General features: G+C 39.5%; 1 protein-coding gene across 1 annotated transcript in view; it reads right to left on the minus strand.

Moving 5' to 3' along the window:
• HHAT (hedgehog acyltransferase) overlaps positions 1–24066 on the minus strand; it is a 164431-nt gene that overhangs the window by 107348 nt on the left and 33017 nt on the right. Inside the window, exon 8 of the mRNA XM_032185507.1 lies at positions 14566–14601. Coding sequence (XP_032041398.1) covers positions 14566–14601 — 36 coding nt within the window. The remainder of the gene's footprint in view (positions 1–14565; positions 14602–24066) is intronic.

Genomic DNA, 24066 nt, shown 5'->3' on the forward strand with positions numbered 1-24066 from the left:
TCCTGCTTTGAGGTGGATCACATTTTCATCTTTCCTCAGTTTAATATAAGAAGGGGGGAAAAATCATTTAAAACAGCAAAGTTAGACAAAAAATAATTTGATGAGAAACTAGGGGCATGCCGGGTACTGGAAGGTAACTTTCAGGAAGCGGCTTTTGAGCTTTGAGCTGCTGAGCTGCCTGCTGAGCTCCCTTCCCTAAGCGCTGTCCAAAAAAGCAACAAAATATTTTGTAATACAGATATTTGTCTCCTAGCACAGAAATTTCTTTTAACTTAGTAACATTAAGCAAATCAGACCACGTCTACTCTAAGCAATCTCCATATCGCTGTTATTCCACATCTGCAGTTTTGTTGGCACACGCCCCAACTCTTCTCCTCCTACACAGAATTCACAGATTGTGCCAGAAATTCAGCCACAGTCAATTCAATCACTACTTTTCAGTTAGTTATAGCTATGCTAACATTGTCATTACTAATTATTGAGAATAAAAAAAAAAAAAAAAAAAAAAAAAAACAAACACAGAAGAAAGCTTATATGTTATATCTGCAGGGATGGTACAAATAACAGAAGTCTGGTCTGCATGAGCAATTCCTGTTTACTGCATTCAACAATTTGTTCCTATTAAGGATATTGGTTTTGTTTGTTTGTTTGCTTGTTTGTTTTTACAGAAGTGTAACACTGATGGCTTCTATACAATTTCCGTGCTTGAAGCCTGGGCTTTATTCCCACCAGCTAGGGCAAATCCTTTTGGCAACCGGCAACTTGCACTAGGCATGTGGTACATGCCTTGCAGTACCACAAACCAAAAACTGAGACAAAACCATGAGTAAGAAATATCAAAATTAGTCATTTGAACCTTTGTCCCTTAACCGCTGCTGTCAACTCATGCAAAGCTCTGACCAGACACTAAAACATCAACCTCAGTTCTGTGACCAGGAACCAGAGGTGACAGGGAAATCTTGCAAAGACAGGTGTCTCAGAGAACCAATACTGCTGCTCGTAAAAGCAGGTGAAAAATTTCCAAGGAAAGGGAGGGAAATCCTGGCATCTTAAATTCTTAATGCCAGACTGAGTGCAGCGCAATCAGGACTGTAACAAACAACAAAATAACGCTCCAGACCACTAGGAAGTTTTACTCCAACTCTAAATTACCGAAGTCAAGGGACAATAAAAGCTTCCAGGTAACAGATGTCTCGTTGCATCTAATCATTGAAGCTAGATTAATCCAGGAAATAAAATTTGGTTTTATATTACTGAAATCGATTGCTCGATTGACAAAGAAATTAAAGACCACTAACCCTCCCTGCTGAGTTTAAGCTTAATTACTGTCATGCCAACATACATAGAATCATATTAAAATAAGTCTACAATTATAATATGAATCTGAAGCGTTATCATCAAACTTTAATACACTTAGGCATTTCTTAAAGTTTTTTTTTTAGATTATGTAAAATGTTTATTCACTTTTTTTTTTTTTTATTTTGAGGCATTAATTAGAAAGGCAACTGATACTCAATACCCATTATTTTTCTTACAGCACTTCTAATGCTGAAGTCTTACGATTTCTGAACATAAAACATACTCTTTTTTTTTCTTTTTTTCTTTTTTTTTTTTTTTTTCAGTTCTGCAGAATCAGGGATAATCACCTCTGAGAAATCTGCCTGTATTTAGGCAACAGGCCATGTAATCCAAAAGGTAAGCAACGCTCACCCCTTTAAAAACTGCTAAGTGTTTGAGAGTGCCACTAATGTGTCTCCTCTACTCTGAGAGCTTAAAAAGAAGAAAGGGCTGCCTGGATATCCCCTTCCTCAGAGGGCATTTTGCCTCTACAGCATTAATTCCAGTCTAAATCCACAGAGTCCAAAGACTAGTTAGTACACACAACAAACCATCACACAGGAAGATGCCACTACTGACTTGACAAGTTCACAAAACACAAATCACAGAAGATGTTTTAGTGACAGGGCTTGACTTGACTGTACGCACCTCCTTCTCCTTGCTAGGTGCTCCGCGCTGACTGCTAGGAAAGAGCATGCAAGTGTTGGCCAGCGTGAGCTCTGCTCTGACCCCACATGGCTACTCTTATAATTGTCACTAACTTTTGCTCTGACCTACCAGGTTCCTCAAAGGAATGTCTCTCAAAGTCTGAAGAACAAAACAAGAGACTTTAGGTGACCTTTGTTTCTTCGTAGTGGAGGCACCGTCTGCAGTTTGTCTCTGCCCAAAAGAAATGATAATTTTCTCTAATGATCTTTTGATCTTATGCAAGTTAGCACTTGTGTTTGAAGTATCAATTAAAAATAATAAAAAATATCGAATGATTGATAACTTGTTTTCCTTATCCAGCTTCTCACAATGAAAAAAGCCAATGCAAATTTGAAGATCCCATTTTTCAGAAATGCAGAAATCTACTTTGTCCAGTCACAACCTGCTACAAACGTTACATATAGTTATTTGGTACCACTTACTTTATTATTGGAGTGTTACCTGAAATAAATGGTATGAATGCAAACTCTCTTTTTAAACTGATTATTCAAATATTGGTCCATTGGTTGTAAGTAAATAACTTACCACTTATATTTGAGTTTATAACTTAAAATATTTTTATAGGCTATTTCGTTGGTTCAGTTCAAATTGCAGTGAGGGGAAAAAAATCATAAATATAATCAAAACCCACTTCTCCAGATACAGAGAGAGAGAGGATAAAGCAGGTTTCCATGGTTACTTTGTTAACCATCTCCATTTTGCTGTTTACATAGTTTAAAAAGTACAAGACACTATAAACATGAAGAAATTAAATATTTATTAAGATCTACATTGCAGAAAGCTTCCACCATATGCCATGTCTGTTTCACCAGCTGACTGTCAAACGAAGCTCTCAGAAATACTAACATCAACCAGTTGCTGGTGCTGTCAACTACGTATACAGGACAAACCCTTTTGGAACATGCAATGAGGAAGCCCTTGGTTAAAGTTCATTTAGCAATATTTCATCAATAAAAACAATCCCTTGCCTTGAGACCTATGATAACATTTTAGATGTCTCACTGTAAAAGCTCTTGCTTGGCTGTCAGCTAAAACTTACCGACCACCAAAGGCTGCTCCCAGCTGCCATCCATTTAAGCAGCTGCTGTTTTAATCAGTTATTTCTGAGGCAGAAGAAGTTATTTTATCTCGAGTTATAATCCTAAAAGAAACTTTAATTCTATAAAACAGCTCTTTTCAGAAAAAAAAAAAAAAGTCATCTAAATCAGATGATTTTAATTTTGATCTCCTGGAAATAACTTTCCTATTGCTGGGGAGAGGCATGCAGTATCTGTGTGATACCGCTGGCACAGGGAAAACTCCAGACCCACACTAAGAAGCTCCGTACAGAATCCCCAGAGAGGGAAAGTCGGGCGGTATTTTGGAGTCCTTCATATTTGGATATAGATTTTGTTCAGTTACAAACAGGAACACGTTCTTTAACTCCTAAATGCAGAGTCATCACGCAGCAGTGAAGCACAATAAACCCAAGGTAGAAAACAATACTAACAGCAGTCTGATTTCAGTATAAGGTGATCAGAAGGACAGTACAGTCTATTCAAGTAGCATACAGAGACTGAGACACTTTTTTTTTCTAAGCTGCAGCGTTTTTGCTGCTGTCTCTTTAACCAAAAAGTCTCCTGGAAACTGTTCTGTAGCTACAACGCTGTCAGCCTGTCTACCATCCTACAGACACACTTCTGCTTTTCATTTTTGCTGAGTGTTTGCAAAAATGCCAATGAACGCATTTATTATAATTTTTCTTAGACACTCTGTGAAGCCTGTAGAGGGTGACTAATCTCTCCTCCATGGTGAGGTCAACTCTGCCTAAGTCACTATCGAACAGTATTTGCTCCTGAGTTGTGCTACACTCTGAGAGCATTCAAATGAGAAAAGTTACCTGAGCAACTCATGGCTTGCTGTTTTGGCTCATCTTTTCCATCCACCCAGAAAAGATCTTTTTAAAAATATGTATTTGAGTTTGGCAGAACTCAAAGAGAAACACTACTTAAGTTTAAATTCCAATGTCAGCTCCCAATCATTGGTCAAAAAATTAAGGTCACTATTGTAAAATACCATGCCCCACTAGCAGGTTACAAAAGTCTATGTTTAATATTTTCAGAGCAATAGTCTAATCCAGATTTGAAAAGTAATTCATTGTACCAAAATACTAGATACATTTTAAAGTAATCTCTAAATCTACCAGAACTAGCACAGGGCAATACCATTATCCTTATAGCTAGATGAGATAATATTTATTATATAATATCCGCACTCACAAAGAACAGTAGAGCAATACTTATCACTTATACATCCTTACATTCTTTACATCAGTCCAGTTGAATTCTGCTTTATTTCATGCTTTTTAAGTTTGGAGTAACATCATCCAACTCAGACAAGCAAACTCCATTTTGCTCTTCACAGAGAACGGAGTACCAGAGGCTGGCTGAAAAGTGGAGAGACTTTTCAACGTCCAGTTATGCTGTTTGCAAGAAAACACAAAACCTTCTTCAAGAGAAAACAAACACGAACAGCATTAAAGCTGATAAAAAGTATTATCCTTTGGTTTCCATGACCTTTGCTCATTTTTCAGGACTGCACAGAGGTACTACAGTTACATTTTGGGATATACTAGGAGGCCTATAGCATGTTTCTTTACTACTTCAGACAGTAAGATAAAAAATGTTTGTAGCTTTTGACCCCTTTCCTTAAAAATGATGAGTTCTACCTAATTATTGTTTATTTTTGAACTCACAGATAGAAATCTGTATGAGATTTTGATTCACGTGCTGTAATTTCTTCAGGAGCTAGGGAAGGACTGTTCCCCATTAAGCTGCATATCTTAAACAATATATATTTGCAAAGAAGATAACTGAGTTTACAAACAATTGATTTTTCCTTAGTTTCTGAAAAGACTTTTTTTATCGCAGTTCTCTACTTGCATTCACAATCTGACCAAGTAAAAGCAGTTAAGAGCACATACAGATTGCAAAGAAAAACAATTTTTTTTTTACCCTAAATTTCTATCTGTGATAGACTGTGATTCCAAATCCAACAGTTACTTCCTGCCCTGTTTTGTCATCTGTTCTTGATGTTATGTAAAGAGCTTACAATAAATAACAACGTTGAGCTCTTATATAGCATTTTTAATCCATAGATCTCAAAGCATTTTATAAAGGATGACCATCATCCTACTTCAGCTATGAAAAGAAAAAGCATAGAGAACTTCAGGGTGAAACTCTGATCTTCCTGAATTCCCACAGTCTGCAATGAAGCTAGGATTTTACCATACATCACAGCAACGCAGGTCAGCCGGAACTTCTGGGGTCAGCACTTGTGTCCTCAAGCAGCCATGGCCCAGAGCCTTGCAAAACACCGAGGAACTATGATCTGCACTCAGCAGCAACTCACACACCATTTACAAATAAATCCAGAGAGAATATGGCTTTCAACACAGTATCTTATTCTGCTTGGCATTCACTAGAATACCTCCCTGTCCCACACAGGCAGCACTTTTAAGCCTTGTACTCCATCTTCTCCTGGGTATCTTGCTTACAGTTCTGAACACACCAACCTTGCCATCATTGTTGTAAAAAACTGCAGTCAAGCCTTCTACTTAGGTTTTACTGCTGACATCAATACTACTGCAGACAGAAACACAGACATCAACGTCTAATGACGCCACTCAGGTGTCTCAAAGTATTTTTACCTCCATTCTGAAACCCTAAATCCACCAGATCTGTAGAGAAGTAGGAATGAGTAATCAAGCCTCCTGCCTTCATCCTTTTTGCTTCTCATGACCACTCTTTGCATCTTTCCTTACCACAGATGTTTACGTGCATAGACTTCTTTCACTCTGATACCTCTGCTGGAAAATCAGAGAACCCAGAGCCAGGTGTACCTGCTGGTCATACTGGACAGACATTGAGCAGCAGGGGTACGTACACAGCCAGGGGCAAGGACTGAAAGCAGACTGTGTATTAACACTCACGCTGTTACTGGGATATTGATCTGATCAACACTGCTGCATACTACTGCGGTACCATACAATGAGCAAGCAGTAATAATATCTACTCCAGCAATACAGCTGACAATGTACTATCCAGATATGAAGGTCTGAGAAAAATTAGGAATTCAGATTAAAGCTAAGGGGTTGTTGTTTTGTCATTCTGCATCACCAGTGGCTTCAACAACACACACTTGCAAGGCCACACCTGATCATTATGCCTTAAAAAATCGCCTTAGCAGGTGACTGTGCAACTGTGCACCCGGGCGAACCCTGTGACCCCGAGGACAAGGACCAGCTGCAGAGCCGCAATCTCCAGCAGAGTGCAGAGCACATCTGTCCCCACAGCACTCCACGTGTGAGAGAAACATGTGCAAGCTTTGCTGCCCACAGGGCTGAAGGTGGTCTTTGTGCATTTCACTGTTTTAGTGCACGCGTGTTGCTCTGAGCAGCTGTTCCTGGAGTCCTGTGCCTTACACAAACTAGCTGCTGTCCCAATTGGCACGCTCAGGGAGGGAAGGCAGGTGCACAAAGCGGAGGAGGTCACAGAACAGACCGCACCTTCCCTGCTGCGCATTTTCTGAAGTGAGCCTGCCCTCCCAAGCCACAGCAACACAGCCGAAGCCCAGGGGAAGCACTGAAGACGAGCCGCAGCCCGGCTGTGCGGCCCGGCACAGCCCCACGCCAGGCCCAGGCCGCCCTCTGGCGGCGCCAGGCCGCACGCCCGGCCGAGAGGTCCAGAGAGACGAAAAGCCACAGACATTCCAGCCAAATCCGCGGTTTTCAGTCAAAAACGGGGACAAAAATGTTTCTGTGACGTGACTTTACCGGCACATGCTTTCACCTCTCACACTGAGAAGCATCCTTTGATCTAGCTCCACGAAGCCACTCGGTGAAATTATTTAAAAGTGGCCTGAACTGAATCCTACAATGCCTCACGTTCCACAAACTGTGCATTTCTTGCTTATAGATAGGAACTGAAATGCCCTGCAACGAAAATAACAAACTGTTTTAATTCACAGTTGCAACACATAAACACGACGAGATCTGTACCTTGTTAATCCCAACTTCCCCACTCTAACAGTTTAAGTTAAATGTCACATTTACATAACATTTACATAAAGATTCCGTTTTGTTTATACAAAACCCAGCCTTATTTTTGCAACATGCTCAATGCTAATTTATTATGTAACAACAGATTGTTTTCTCTATTTTAAGAAAAGACTTAATTCTGAGAAGGCATTTGAGAGACTGCAGTTGTTCTGAAGCAATTTGACATCATTTTTCATTATTCTCTGATCATTTTTGTTGTTGTTGTTGTTTTGGGAGTAAACTTAAGGTTTTTGGACACTGTCACACTAAGCAAAGCACCTCAGCTGATTTTATACATCGTAGTTGTTTCTACAGTTCATACTTAGGTCTAGTACGCACACTGCAGAACCTCCAAAGAGCCTCTCACTGCAACCCACAGTAGTTTAGCTCTGGATTTTGAGGGCAGTAAGGCTAGATCTTCTTGTTGAGCACTTTTTAGAAGCTTCCAAGCACTGCTCTTTTCTATTATTATTCTTTTTATTTTTATGTCACTTCAGCTTTATCACCGATTTCACCAGCAACACAATTGGACCTTCTGAACTGCAAAACCTCCAGCATGTATGAAAGCAGAGCTCACAGGATTCTGCGATGTGGCTCGATGTAACTGCAATATTTTCTAGAAGAGCTACAGCTTTCAGTTCCTCCATGCAGGGGTCTCTGAGGATAAATTGATTGCTGTTCTCTTTTGTGTTTTAGAATTTTCAAATGAGTTTTGCAGAAAACCCAAGGTCACATATTGAATGTAAATTTAAACGAGAAAAAAACTCCAAAGCTAATACCACCACCTCTTCACAGTAATAAACACTTAAGCATTAAAACTACTTATATATTAGACACAAAGCCATTCAATTGCATCTACTCATTACTAGATAAATTACTTTTATTATCAAAAAGACTATCTTGCTGATTTTTGAATGTGCTAACTTAACTTCACAATTTCAAGCAAGTCTCTTCAAGGGCTTTCTCCAGTACATTGTATCTACATCACAGGCTGTATGAAAGACAACAAGAATCCCATTTCATTCTTCTTAGCTCCATGGCTAAGGACGTATTGTTAACAAAGGGGCTTCTTGTCCAAAAGAATGTTTTTCCTATGTGACTTGGAAGCAGCAGTTTGTGTGTTAGTCTGATCTCCTCTAGAAGCTTGTTTCACAGCCAGACACCCTTGACTGAAAATGTTGCTTATGCAACTTCCACTGGCTTTATCTGTACTTCTCCAGAAGAGCACAGTGATTCAAGGCAGACAAAACTTGTGAACAGTTGCGATAACCTCATGCCCTACTAGACCTCGCTTGGTTTAAAGGCAGAAAGGATGCGGAGGAGAATGACAGCACTGCAGTGGCATTTATCTTAGGCACAGTAATCCCACCTGCACATGACAAACTAAGTACCAGCATCACTGCATTGTTTCTCAGGAAACATATCAGTAGATGAAGGCAGAATAATGCAGCATGCCACTCGCATCTTTGGCAGATTTTCCTCTGAACATTAGGTTTTGTGTTGCTTTGGTGATTAAAGATTTTGTTTTCTTTCATTTACATATGGTGCTGCTTAATCACTAGAGGACCTTTGTGCCAGTACTGGTCCAAATAAGAAGAACAAGACAGGGACATACACTGGGCAACACACACACACACACAAAAAAAAAAAAGTACTGCTTATTCAGGTGGCCTGACACAGACACACAGGCTACATATACAAAGTCAAAGGCACCTGCTCCAGCACCCCAGGACTCACAGGCAAAGTGGCACAAACAGATTCAGCAAAATTGGTTAGGATTAGCCTTCTCTTAAACCAGATTGGCCAAATCCAGCTCATGCAGAAATTGCCTTTTAGCACACCACACTGTAGTCTTATGGGGCATTACAATCTGTTAGTTTTTCCTCAAGGTGTCTAAGTGAAGGTGAAGGCTGTTCTGTGGCCATTTTTTTAAGGCAAAAGACTAAGGCTACATGCTGACTAAAAGCACAGGCTGGAAAGACAGAAGAGAATTGCTGATGGTGAAAGCTACTGAGGCAATATTAGGGGAGTGGATAGGGATCAAGAAGACAAAGTTGTTGTGATCTTATCCATACCACCTACTGGTAAGGGTCTGTGGAGTGAACAACCCACAGAGCCACACTCAAGATTTGATTCTCAAGTACATAATCTGATTTGCTCTAGAAGACACTTTGAGCATGCACTGTCATTCACCCAGTAGGTATGGCTACATGACCAGTACAGAGTGAACTGAGAAGCCAAGCTTTTTTGGCAAAGGAGATGCACTGAAACAGAAAAGCAAATAAAGAATGTATCTTTGTGGGACTTTACACCTAATGACTTCAAAGTCAGAGGCAGTTATCCAAATGCCTCTATTGATCCTGTTTCAAGACAAGTAGAATCTCTTTAATACTGTGCTGTCTAGCCCAGCTACAGTATATTAGACAATCAATAGTATTTTATAGGCAGACATGTTCAAAGCAGCACCAGAGACTGTATAGCATCAGCATTTGTATTTGGTTCTCAGAAAAGGGCAATCTTTTAGGCTGCACCCCATGTCATACCCCAGCAGAACATCTGCATCTAGATGATGGAGCCCAGAATCACCACAGAATGGAATTCGGGAAGGAATGCAATACAAAGCAAAAGGGACTGCTGCAGTCAGATGTTGACTTTCCAAGACCTGGCTGTGTTAGAATGGGAAAGTTCAGTGTTTTTTTTTGTGTTTTTTTTTTTTTTTTATTTTATTTTATTTTTTTTTAAACAGACAAAATACTGACAGCAAGAACTACATTTTTTTTTTCTCTCTCTGAACAGTAGGGACATAGCTGTCTTAAGCTTGGGATAGTTTGAATATTTTTGAGGACTTCAATGACTCAACACACTGTGTAGTCACACTTAGGTAGCAACTTCCTGACATCTCACTAAAGAATTGTCTTTTGGAGCACTTCAGAAAAAGCTTGACTTCACAGGAACTGATTTTAGCAGTACCTCTCTGGACAGAGTAGCGTAAAAAGGACAGACTTTTTGTTTTAATGTACTAAACAACCCAGTTATCAGATAGTTCACTAACAGAGTAAAAACTCTATTATTCTTTTGGATAGCATGTAGATACGTGGAGTCCTGTGGGATGCCAAAAAGAAATAGAACAGCAGATGAGCCAGCTGATGAACAGATCTTTCCTTGCTATCTGCTTTTTCCATGAGTGCCATATGTAGAACCAAATCCCTTTCTCCATGGAATCACACTGCCCTTGCACACAGGTGTCCTAGCTGAAACTAAAATCTACACATGTGACAAAACATACATTAACATTTGATCCTAGAACCCAAACCATGCCTTGTTTCATCTGAGAAAACTAGAAAAGGGGATGGGGTTTGACGTTTTGAATTTGCAGAATATTTGTGGCCAGAAATAAGCAAAACCTATATAATCTGCAACTCTTAATAAGCTAAAGTTATTGTAAAGCACAGGGGCAGCTGTGAGCACTACTAACAGATGGGCACCTCTGGGCAATGTTAGAGGTATGTGGTCCTGCAGCTCTTTTCAAAGCCACATCTGTACCACAATGAATGATTCACATTCTTTTCAAAGTCTCAGCAGTGCTGAAAGTGGGGAGATTTTTCAAAAGGAGCATGCCTCCAGAACTGTCATTCTTCTCCACTGCCCTCATCAGCCTTGCCCTAAAGGAAGGACTGTTTGGCATCAGGACAGTAAATATTCTCACACATTCAAGATTTTATTTCGTCTAATGCCCTAGTCTCAGCACTGGATGAAATGGCTTCAGTGAGGTAACAGAACTATGCAGCCTTTCTTGTTCTTTCCCCTTTAAACTGCTACTCCAAAGGCTACTTCTGTGCATTTCAAACTGAGAAATTACCCACTGCTCCATAACAAGAATGCCTAGATTTACAAAACATAGGACTTCACTTTTTTTTTTCCTATACTGATGATGAAAAACATATTGTCTGTATCAGTGATTTGAATAACACTGATTAATAATTCTGCTGAACATACAAGGAGAGGCAACAATTACTTTTCTGTATCACTGTGTGAAAACAGTAGGCAAATGATCTTTGAGTATGACAGTACAATTTAATGGGTAGTATAAAAACAGTTTTCATCATGAAAGTTTTCATCACAAAATTGTTGATCCTTCCCCCATGAATTTTCAGGATCCCTGTTTCAAACAGTACACAATTCATAGATCTTCAACACTTCTGCAATTCTGCTTTTTGTTATTATTTCACACACAGCAGCCCAAACTGTGAAAAGGATTTCTCATGACAGCTGCTATATGAACACAAGAGAAAATCTGCAAGATCTTAGGAGCAGAGACCAGTTAAATAGACAAAAATAATGAAGGCAATAACCATCTAAAGGTCACATGGCACAATGGCTGAGATGAAAGTAATACCAAGTCTTCTGTTCCCTAGTCCAAAAGTCATCTATTAAACAATGGCTTCCTTTTCTTTTCTTTTCTTTTAAAGGAAAACCAAGCAAAATTCATACTGCTATAACAGAAGGAAATGGTATTTCCTCCTTAACAGTACAGTTAGAAGAAAGTGTCTGAGGACTTCCCAGGTTAATAACAGGGTGAGATAACAGACTGAGAATGAAGTATTACTAAAGCTGCCTCTAAGTGCGAGTAACACACTGCACTGGACCTACAGTGGGCTTTGAAAAAAGAACATATTACTCAAAAAGACAACATTCAACTCAATCAAATTAAGTATTTGCTGTCCAGAGATTATATGAGCATATCACTGCAATACTTCATCTCCAGAGGATGTAAAACAACACAGTATATAAGTATTATCATCTTATATCCTGTGGCAGGAGCATTACCAGTGGCTCAAAGTTAGTACATTGACACTTACTGTGATTCCATTCTTGGTTAAGAAGTTACCTGCTTTCCCAGGAGACCTTGCTGTGCAGTGTATTCCCTGTACAACAGCAGCATATTTCTAAACATTTCTTATACGATTAAAAAAATCTAATCAAAATATAGATGTGATTAGATTTATAGAATGGATATCAGAACTTGAATGCATTGAATAGTAAAAGCTGTATCTACGTATTGAAACACAGACATCTTCAGTGATAATAACACTACAGATTCAGTGAAGAGAGCTGTATGAAATGCTTCCATGTTGTAAGTGAAGAAATATATAAAATAAAAAAATCTACAGCTCAAAGGTTATGTGATGTCAGGACAGGGGTTTGCCTGTACAACCATAATTCAGACTTCATTCTCTGTGACAAAGACTTTATTGGTGTGATCTCATATCCTTTTTTTTTTTTTTTTTTCTCATTTAAACCACAAAAGCATGGTGTTCAACGGGAGACTACCCAGCATTCTTCCCCTCAAGGCATGCCCTTTTTATTACTGTTTGAATGGTACCCAGACCTTGTACAGATACAGAATTACTATTTTATCCTAGATTTTGCCATGGTAATGGCAAAAATGGCATGATACCTAGAGGAGAAGCTGAATCTGAAAGGGATATCTTAGATGCCATTAGAGGACTCAGTGGAAAGAACACTCAGGAGTAATGCTGAACCTAAGGTAGAGAAATGCTTGTAGGCATTTGTTATTCTGCCTGGAGCTGTATGCTCCTTGTATAAGCTAAAGTCAAGGGCAATTAACAGGGTACTGAAAATATAAAACAAAACAAAACAAAACAAACAAAACAAAACAAAAAAAAACAACATGCTTTGAGTGTGTGCCCAGGGGGGTGAAAAGCAACCAGGAGTGACCACCCTCCTTAACAGCTCCAGGAGTCTGTGAAGCAGTGCCGCAAATCCCTGCCTTGAGGCTGCAAGGACTCATAACTTGTGAAGGCTTTACAGAGAGCATTTATCCAGGAAATACAGGAGCCTAACAGAATGAGCTCAGTAGCAAGGAAAGATCAAGGGAAGCCTACGTTCACCTGGTCTTTATGGAGGGACTCAAACAGCATGCTCAGTTTCACTGTATGTCTTAGTTCTGGGTTAGTTCTTTGTCCTGGTTTCAGTTAGAACAGAATTAATTTTCTTCCTAGTAGCTGGTGGAATGCTGTGTTTTGGCTTAGGATGAGAAGAGTGCTGATAACACCCCGATGTTTTAATTGTTGCAGAGCAGTGCTTATACCAAGACAAGGACATCTCAGCCTTTTGCTCTGTCCTGCCAACAGGCAGGCTGGGGGTGCAGTAAGAGCTGGGAGGGGACAGACCCAGGACAGCTGACCCAAACTAGCCAAAGGCGTATTCCATACCATCTGACGTCATGCTAAACAGTATATAGGGGTGGCTAGCCGGGGGGAGGGGGCCGGACTGCTCGGGGTTAGGCTGGGCATCGGTCAGCGGGTGGTGAGCAATTGCATTGTGCATCACTTGTTTGTACATATTATTAGTAGTAGTACTATTATCACCATTGTATTATTATTATTATTATTATTATTATTATTATTATTATATTGTTATTGTTATTATTATTTTCCTGTCTTATTAAACTGTCTTTATCTCAACTCACGGGCTTCACTTTCCATTTCTCTCCCCCGTCCCAGAGAGGGAGGGGGAGGGTGAGCGAATGGCTGCGTGGTGTTTAGCTGCCGGCTGGGTTAAACCACGACATTCTTCCAAGGTAAAAGCCTTCTCAGATGGATATTGCTCAGTTGTGTGAGGGGCAACATTTTAGTGGGATGAAATATCTGACAAAGAGTTCCCCGAGGGCCTTAAGATGATAGCAAACTTTTCCATCTTTTACAATACATATTGCATTTCTTTGTAAATATAAGTAGATAGGGATATGTATGTTACTGAGAATGAATGCAAACACATTTTTAGTGAACACCTGAGACTTTGCTCACACAAAAGAACTCCAAACAGCAAAAACAGTTCCTCAGTGTAGCATTCAAATGTATCAACCTCCCTTTTCTTCTTGAAATGCCCTGCTTTAATCATGATATTCCTCCCAATGTCAGTGAACAAAGCACACAACAATTACTGCTTATTCATCTTTAGAGTATAGTCCAGGCTGTGCATCCAATCTATCAAGTTTTCTATTGAGGGAAACAAAACTCTCCTCCACGGAGTCACAATTGTCTATGAAATCCAAGGCCTTATTAAAAAGTATGAAGGTGCTTGAGTTTGTGGTGGAAAAAATACTTAGAAAAATGTTTGCTTTTCTCCAGTTCCAAAAAAAATAACAAGATAAAGGAAAAACACACTTCCTCAGAATGATTGGAACACCTCTGCTGAAATTTCTTGAATCAAGGATTTCCTGAATGACTCCTAAAGAGGTTCCTTAAGAGTTTTACATTAGGTAAACATCCAAGCCAAATAGTAAAAGTTTATGAAATATAAAAGGCGATCTTGCCACAGAAAGTTATCAAGCAGTATCAAGTTCAGACGGCTTTCTACACTAATAACAGAAATGCTTTTTGATATGGAATTGCAATTCAAAATAAACATGAGCTTACCTGACCAGAAAGCGATGGAGCCCCACGTCAAAACTTCTGTAAGAAAAAAGATTAACCATATTTCAATTATTAAAGAACACTACTTTATTGGGTATTATATACTGTATTTCAAAATTATTATCCAAAATAAGTATAAAATTTTTGCTTTTGTTTTATGAATGACAAAAGCCATGTATGCAGTTTCCTTTATCTAATGACATGCCATTTACTACATTCACCAAATGGAAAGATTTAGATTCATGTTAAAAAGCTCACCAATCCATTGTTTGAGGATTTCTTCAAGAAAGCAGTAACATTCAGAGCAGAATAACACAAAGAAAGCACAAATATGAATTACTGAAAAAAATTTATGGCATCCTTATGACCATTTGAGTCTGCTTGCTTGCTATGCAACACATACATACTACAAGGGAAGGGTAGATCCTTTCCTTTGATCTCCTCTGTGCTGCACTAGAAGGCAACGAATTGCTTTGAATTCTCTCCATGACAGAATAATCGGATATCCCTTATTTCTCCGTCAGATACATAAAACATATTGAGATGTGGGCCTTGCAAACACGTTCTCACAGCTCTGGTGAGGAAGGCAACTCTGAGGACTTTTGTACACATTAAATCACCCTGAAGGACAAGAACCACGCCTGAAAACCTGGGGACTCACAACACCTGCCTGCAGTTGATGTCTGCGTTTCTTTTCCTTTTCTGTGCTTCCTCCATTGCTCTGCCAGCTCAGGAGGAACGAGCTTCCCCACCATGTACTAGCACATCCTTGACACTACAGGAAGGCTAAACATCTGCTGATTTCTGAAATTTTCCTCATGTCTGAAGTATGTTCCATTTTGATGGGACTATCAATATAATCCCAGATTAACGGTGTGCATAATGGCACAACAGGAAAATGAGTCTTATTTTCAGTGCTGAACTTGCTCTGAAACAGGCTTACATTCTGTACACAATCTGAAAACATTTTAGCAAATATTAAGCTCTTGAGCAGCCTGTTCCAAAAAGACTAATCGGTCATCTGAGTTCAACATGATTTTATTTTAATACTACTGCTTGCAGCGTGCTGCCTTCTACCTGAAGCAGCAAGAGAAATCACCAAATACTGTTCTTAGTGGCATCCTGATAACAGAAGAAAGATAACGAGCTCTAGAAATTATAGACATTAACATGGAGGGAAATTCCACTGAGTCAGCAGGGTGGAGAGGAGGGCAGTGAATTTCTCTTGTAAAAACTGCCTCAAGATGGAAAAGGCATTCTGCCAGGGACATGAACATGGTCGTCGTTAAACCTTTATTTTTACATTCCTTTCTTAAAAGCATTCCCCGTCTCATATTATTGTTATATTACTGTGTAGTTCGTTACACTGCACAAAGTGCATCCTCTTATCTTTCTGTATTCCTCCTGCTTAGAAGCATACTGTAATTTGGCTCCTACTCTTCAATGAAATAGTCTGTGCAGTACAGGAGAAGTCTTGTGTATCAGAGCTGTCCACAGTTCGTATTCATAACCCTGAAAGCCTTCTGTTCCCAGGACCAAACACCTCGGTATGTTTGTGCTGGGATGGGGAGAAGAGAGCTTGTACAGTTCCAAGGAAGTGTTGCATAATGAATGAACAGCTATCTTAAACATCTTCAGACAAGCTCATCTTTTCAGGTACTGCTGGCTACCTCTGCTGGCAATGACCAAATCTTCTACTGTCAGTTTCTGTGACTGAAGTTTCTGAAGGGACAGAATAACTACTCAGTTTCTTGAGGGCAGGGATGTGGAGCGTAAGAATATCACCACTTCTGACACTGAACTGAAAGTTGAAGGACTTGGCCTAGAATGGCTACGGAAATGAAATGGTCCACCTGACCTGAGAAGATCAGAGCTATAGTAGGTTGGGACGGACAAAGTTGAGACAGACTGGGTTCAGAGAGGAAGGGAGAAAGCAACAATTGGCTGTAGACTTGTGTGCCATCTTTTCACAACATAATGAACTTTTTTTTAATAAGATTTACAACAATCATTATTTCATATTGACTATCACGATTAAAATATCTCCGCAAAATCTTCTGTAAGTATTAAAAATTAACATGCACAGACCCGATTTATTGCAATAAATTAAAAAGGTAGAAAAAAGATCAGAGCCTCACTTGGTAAAAATCAGTGCAGACAAACAGGCCTCGTTATTCCTCGGGTTAATGCTCTACTGATAGACTTCACCTGACTACACAAGATTCTCAATTTTCCACTGTTTAAGTAGTAATTTAAAGTACAACTACGCTACGAACAACGGAATAACAAGAATATACAATAGCGTCAGAGTGTGTGTCAACATCTTAAAGATACCTTAGGACAATATAATTGATTATTTCTAAAAGGAAAACCAACAATGCTGAACAATCTCAAACTATAAATGGGAGAACTAGTCACGTTACTAGAGATCTGTAAGGCTGTGGGCATTGGGTACCTACATTTTTAGGCACCTAAGGTAATGAACAGAGACATTCCAAGGCAAAAAGACTGAAAAACTAGGATTCTGGGAGGCTGGTTTTGCCAAGACACTACTGACAGACACTTTCAACTGTTCCTCTTACTCATAGTTGAATACATACTGCATTTGAGTCTACAAGAAAGTGACCTGAAAATAAAATGAGACAGCAACGGCAAGAGATCTCATAGGTGTAGCTGATCTTTCCATTATCAGATAGAAAAAAAAATAAAAAAAAATAAAAAATCAAGCAAGCAACTTTAATAAATCAAAAAAAAAAAAAAGTAAAGTTTTAATTATTTCATAATGATTCCTTCAACACCACCTATCAGACATGCCAGGATGCCCCTCACAAGTAACTCAGAATTAAGTCTGCCATATAAGCATGAACACCATTGTTCTCTAAAGTTAACTTAACTTGATATTGCAATATACTTTATGATCAGCTTAACTCAGCTTGCTCAATGCTGAACTTCACTGCAAAACACAGGATTTACCTAGTATCCCTTGCACTTCTGGGTGCCCAGTTACAGAAAAAGTAGCTTCACAAATGCTTTCTGAAGTTCTCTAAGTAGCAAAATTTTCCCAAAAAATAAAAGTTTTAATTAAATTCTAAAATGTCAAAAGGAAGGACATCCAAAGCAAAACGAGTAAGAAATTATTTTCCACCTAAATTCTGTAAACTGCTCAAATGTCAGTAACATAACACACTATTTTAATTTTTGGAGATGTAATTGATAAAATCTAGTTTATCAAAATCGTAATGGTGGTCTTTGAACAGAGCATCTTTAGAATCTTGACTAGTTAAAGGGGAGATTATTTCACTTTCATTTTATAATCATGTTACTCACTGCAGGCAATTTGATAGCTATTTTCCTTACAAAAACATCTCTAACTCAGTTCATCTGAAGGTTTGCATTTTGATTCACAGTTCTGTATCTGTATGCAACTTTAATGTTTTTTGTTAAGCACAGAAGTTTTAGCTTTTTGATACATTTCAGCAGAAGATTACACATGTAATCCTCCACAATCAAATGCATCTTTTCCCAGCATGTTAACTAGGAATCAGTGACTAACAGTGTATTTATGCTAAACCAGCAAGGACCTTTTCCAAAATATAATCTTTGAAATCTGTCTGCAAGCATACATCTTTGCCCTCAAGATAGGGTTTTAAAATGATTTCACTGACACACGGTTTCTGCTTGGAAAGCTAAAGGCATAATGCAACAAGCTGCCTCCAAATTTGCATGCAGCACAAACCTTAGAGGTTAAAAAAAAAGTTGTCTTATAGAGAGAAAAGACAGGAAAAGGCAGAAACGTGTTGGTTTGAATCACCGTTGACAGGAAAAACACATTCCCAAAAAATACAATCCTGATGATTCCCAGAAAAAAATACACAAATCCTCTTTTTGTTCCTGGGATGCAAAAAGCATATATATATATATATATATATATATGTATAATGTGTGTGTGTGTATACATATATGAAAATGAAATGGGCAAAACAGTGACAAGGTCCTGTTTATAGTGCAATTAGGGTATCAGATGAATCAGCTGTTTCCCCCTTGCATCATGGGTATTTTGCACTCACTCTTAAATTTCCATTTGTCCAGTTTCCCTATAGTTTGTCCTTATTTTGAAATTCTGTGCCTGCCACTTAATCTACAGCTGCCTATTGTAGGCTGGTGCTTACTGATAAAAATCAGGACCAAAGAACAGCTGGGACCTTCACCTGGGAGCTGGTGCATGATTTCCTGGCTACCTACCATAAACGCAGCACAGGTTAGCAACTCCGGTAGCTCCCAGCAGAGCTGGGGACTGAATCACAGAATCATTAAGGTTGGAAAAGTCCTCCAAGATCATCTGGTCCAACCATCCCCCTACCACCACTATCATCCACTAAACCATATCCCTAAGCACCACGTCCAACCTCTCCTTGAACACCCACAGGGACGGTGACTCCACCACCTCCCTGGGCAACCTGTCCCAGTGCCTGACTGCTCTTTCTCACAAGAAATGTCTCCTCATTGCCAACCTGAACCTCCCCTGGTGCAACTTGAGGCCATTCCCTCTAGTCCTATCGTTAGTTACCTGTGAGGAGAGGCTGACCCCCAGCTCCCCCCAGCTTTCATTCTGGCAGTTGCAGAGAGCAATGAGGCCTCCCCCGAGCCTCCTCTTCTCCAAACCAAACAACCCCAGTTCCCTCAGTTGCTCCTCACAGGACTTGTGCTCCAGGCCCTTCACCAGCTTCGTAGCCCTTCTCTGGACACGCTCCAGGGCCTTGATGTCCTCCTTGTAGTGAGGGGCGCAAAGCTGAACACAGCACACGAGGTGTGGCCTCACCAGAGCAGAGTACAGGGGGATGATCACCTCCCTGTGATAACAGGCTTTTGTTTCCTGAGCACCACCATCCAAACACCTATTTGGTTCCTTATACACACATATTATACGTTATCTGATGGACTGTTTATGGTCATACTTCCCACAGCACTGGGCCTTTACCTGAGGTCAAAACTCAGATTCCCTGATTGTAGAGCTGTGCAACACTTTCATATTCAACTTTTAAATCCACTGAAGTTACGCCACCTAAGTTATTTAAGGATTATTACGCTAACCTAAGCTATTACGCTAACCTAAGTTATTTAAGGATCTGACCCCACACCTACCTAGATTAACACTGGTGCTCATTAGCTGTGTTAGAAAATTGCCCTTCTCTTTGGCTCGCCCATGGACCCCATCGCGCAACAAGGTTTGATTGTGAGACCTCATTCCCAATGATTCACATCATAAAAAAAAAAGTAAATGCCATGCACGTGTCAGGATCATATTAATCAATGTAAAGCTACGCTTGTTACTGGAACCCCTTCTGTATAATCTTAATTACTTTATTTGAACTGCCAAACCCTGATCTTGTATGTACATATTTTTATACCATGTGCTAAAGAGAAGCGAGCACAGCTTTGTTTTCCAGCAGTTCCTCCCTGGGACTGCTGCGCTACACGCTATTCCTGGAAACAAAGCCCAACAACTCATGCATCACATAGCATAATCTGGGAAGTGTTTGGCTGGCCACGCACTTCAGTGAGGATACCTGTTGTGAGTAGGGAGAATGACTCCATTCTAAAAAACCTTATCTGCACAGACTTAAGGCAGGACACCTCAAATAAGAAGTGGGAGCTAAATATCTTCTCATTTTCTTCAAGACAAAAAGCATAACAAAATCGAGAGTTACTGCCCTGACATCACTTAGATGAGGGACAAGAAAGCAAATCCATGTTGTTTAAAGAGTATAAAATAATTACCCTCAAAAAAAAAACAAACCAAAACAAAAAAAACACCCTAACAGATCTCTTATGTGCACCATCAGGGTACATAGGTCTCAGGCCTAAAGAAAAATCCATCCATATTTTTCTGTTACTGGATATAACACACTGTGTGAGGAAAAGTAGCAGAAAACACCATTTCTTCCACATTGGGAATGCAAAATGTGAGATATCATGACCACAATATATCCATCACTCCTACTGAACTACAAATAACTGCAGATATTAGCCTCAGATATGGATAACAAATATATTTATGATAGGGGAAGGACAGAAGGGGAGCTATTATAGCTAAGATGAGGTAAATTCTGCACATTTTTGAATGAACAAAAATCCATCATACTCAGAGGAGCAATCTCTCATAATTCTGGAGATCCTGGACTAGAATCACCCATGTTATCAAAAATGTCAATACTTTTATTTAAGAATTGGGGTCATTTGTTTGTCTGTGCCTGTTCTGTCAGGGACCAATAAACTATTTTTGCAGCAGCTAATGCACAAGTTGACAACAAACTGTACTGGCAGCATGCACAGGGACAGTGGCACCATTTTACCTTTGGGCCCCACTTGTGGAGAAATGGATTTAAGGGGACTACTTTGCTATTCGTGAAGTGTATAAAAATCAGCAACATAAATGGAGACATGTAAATGAGATACTGTGTGCCCAGGTCTACATATCCACAAAACTAGGGATTGGACTGTGGACTGAAATATCCCAGAGAGCTTAAAAACAGTCATGGTGCTGCTAGAGTAGGACCACAGAAAAGAATGCTCTAAATTCTACAGGTAGGAATTCAAGCAGCAACTCTACCCCACATTTTACTGGAGCAAGTGCAATACAATAACTGCACTGAGATCTCTTCAGACCAGCAAGACTAGTTGCCATTTGTGGTGGTGATGAAATCCAACAAGTGGATTACTATTTATTACAGATTCAATACTCTCTACCCTGAGGGTATTCACCTTCTCTTAGAACTGTTGTAGTTGTTACAATGTTTCAACAAAGCTTCACAGCCCTTGCTAGTACAAACATAGCTAAACTTAACATTAGAAAATCTAACTCATTCATATATCCTCAGAGGAACCTGTCCTATTTAACTGCAGAAAAGCATTACGAGACCAGCACTTCCGTTAGCAGTCTTTGCAAATAAACCTTGCATTCTGCCAGCGAGCTGCTGACTAAAGTCTCTATACACCAGAACATGTTGCACTGGAGACTGAAAGGTTATTGAATGATAGCTGCTTTCACTGATACGAGGCTCTTAATAGGTTGCTTCACTGTTCCTTGTTTCTCCATGTCTTATAGCAGCAATGCCCAAAAGACCATGTAAACAAGAGAATTCCCCTGATGGATGCCCCACCACTTGGCAGTGTTAAACTACTTTTCCTCCTTCACGTGTTTGAGCTAACTTTTCCTCCAATGCTGCCTGTGGCAACCTCCCTAGCTGGTAATCTCCAAATGATTAAGGTTTCCAAATTACTTGTAATTACAACTCTGTGACATAAGTCTGAAACATGTTTTTTAAGTATTGTCCAAAGAAAAAGATTACTATAGGGAAAGCAGATACAAAACCTGCATAAAGACTTTGCTAAGGACTATTATTTAATGTCTCAATTAGAGAACTATAAAACTTTGCTAAAGCAAATCCTAGAGGGGGTATGCCTACCAAGTGGAATAAGTATTTTCTCATTAATGAGTGCTACCGATTGACTCATCACTACCTGCATTATTAAAGACCTCAGAAAGCCATCCATATTTTTTAAAATACACTTTTGTCTGTTTATAGTTTGCATAGATTCAGAGATGCTGTTTTCTGCAAGTTTACTTGAAACCTACATCTTCATAGCAAACAGCTATGTTTCAGTGACAAACAACACACTGCTTTGTAAATAATGTAACTGTCATCGTGCTAGGATATACTATTTAGAAAGCAGATGCAAAACTTAAAAGAGAAAAATGACAATTAAATTGTCACAGAAGGTACTTTTCAGTACAAATATAGCAAGCAAACTGAAAACATTTAACTAAAAAGCGAGAGCTGTCTACTGTTTATAGTTCTTAAAATGAAGGTGGGAAAATGCAAGCTGAGACAGATAACACTGAAAAATGAGATCCAATCCAATAACCCTTAGCAAAAATTTATCTATTATCCAAATTACAGAATATCCTTTTCAACACTGAGCCATGAAAGCAACACTGCAATTCTTTCTGGGCACTCATGCTACACACATTCTTGGAGCTCTCATTTTTAACTTCAGCCTTTTAACTAGATAAAGCAAGACACGTGGTGAATTCCACCCATACATGGATTTTACCATTTTCCCCGATACAGTGCTGGAATCAGGAACAAAGATGTATACACAGGTCTTCAGGCATTCCTTCAACATAAACAGTAGCAAAACCTATCTTTTCCTACTCAAAAAACAAACCATCTCAATCCTTAACATACAACGTGCAATGAAACAAACATTGGCTCAGCCCACTGAGACATTTTTTGCTCAAGCGAACTCAATGTTCTTTTGAACATCAAGACCTTAAGAACAAGCTTAAGCCCAGACCTCAAACTTCAATGGGTTGTCTTGTGTTCACGAGCTGTGATTTTAAGCTTTAACCATCTGCAATGCAGCAAACTAGTAGTAGCAGCTTTCTTTTCAGTGTAAAAAAAAGCATTCAACTAAAAAGGTAAAAAAAAAACAAAAAACAAAAAACAAAAAACAAGTGTTATTTGAAAGAAAAAATATGAAGACTGTCAAATGCTTTTATATCATGCATTTGACAAGCAATTTCTTGCTACAGTAATAATAAACAGGACTTGTGTATACATAAAGATATCTTTATCATATTCTCTGACACTTGCTTAAGGACATACAAGAATTTTAACACTTCATTTTTAGATAAAACACTTCCAATTTCTGTTCTGTTTCCTCCTGGAATGATTCAGAGATATCAAGTTGTCTTCTGGTTTCCTACATTATTAGAATAACACCTCACTTCAAAAAAAGAGTACTGTGAATAAGTCCAAGGTTGAACCCTAAACCTTCTACCCGCAAAGTATCTCCTGCATGGAGTTGCAGGGAGAGGATAGAGTTTCCTCCTGTCCATAAGGATGGAGGAAATCCAGAATCAAACTCTGACCCTCTCAAAACCAGTAGCAAAACTCTCATTGATTTCAACAGGAGCAGAAATACCTTGACTTACTATGGACATTCTATATATCGCAGGATGCAGCCCAACTTTAGTGTATTTCCTTACAGAGACATTCACCTCTGAGAAAGAAACAAACATCAATAAAGAGTGTACAAGAGTTTCATCTATGCAGTTAGTCACTGGTTGGGAGCTCAGTCTGGAAACCTGCATAGCAAAAATGATTTAAAACAGGATAGCCCCTATGAATATGAGCCAGCAGTGTGCCCAGGTGGTCAAGAAGGCCAAAGGCATCCTGGCTTGTGTCAGGGATGGTGCAGCCAGCAGGAGCAGGGAGGTGATCGTCCCTCTGTACTCTGCTCCGGTGAGGCCGCACCTCGAGTGCTGTGTTCAGCTTTGGGCCCCTCACTACAAGGACATCGAGGCCCTGGAGAGTGTCCAGAGAAGGGCTACGAAGCTGGTGAAGGGCCTGGAGCACAAGGCATGTGAAGAACGGCTGAGGGAACTGGGGTTATTTGGTCTGGAGAAGAGGAGGCTCAGCTAGTTGTGGAGAGCAATAA

This window comes from Aythya fuligula, chromosome 3 (assembly GCF_009819795.1).
Source record: "Aythya fuligula isolate bAytFul2 chromosome 3, bAytFul2.pri, whole genome shotgun sequence".
NCBI classification, from domain to species: Eukaryota; Metazoa; Chordata; class Aves; order Anseriformes; family Anatidae; genus Aythya; species Aythya fuligula.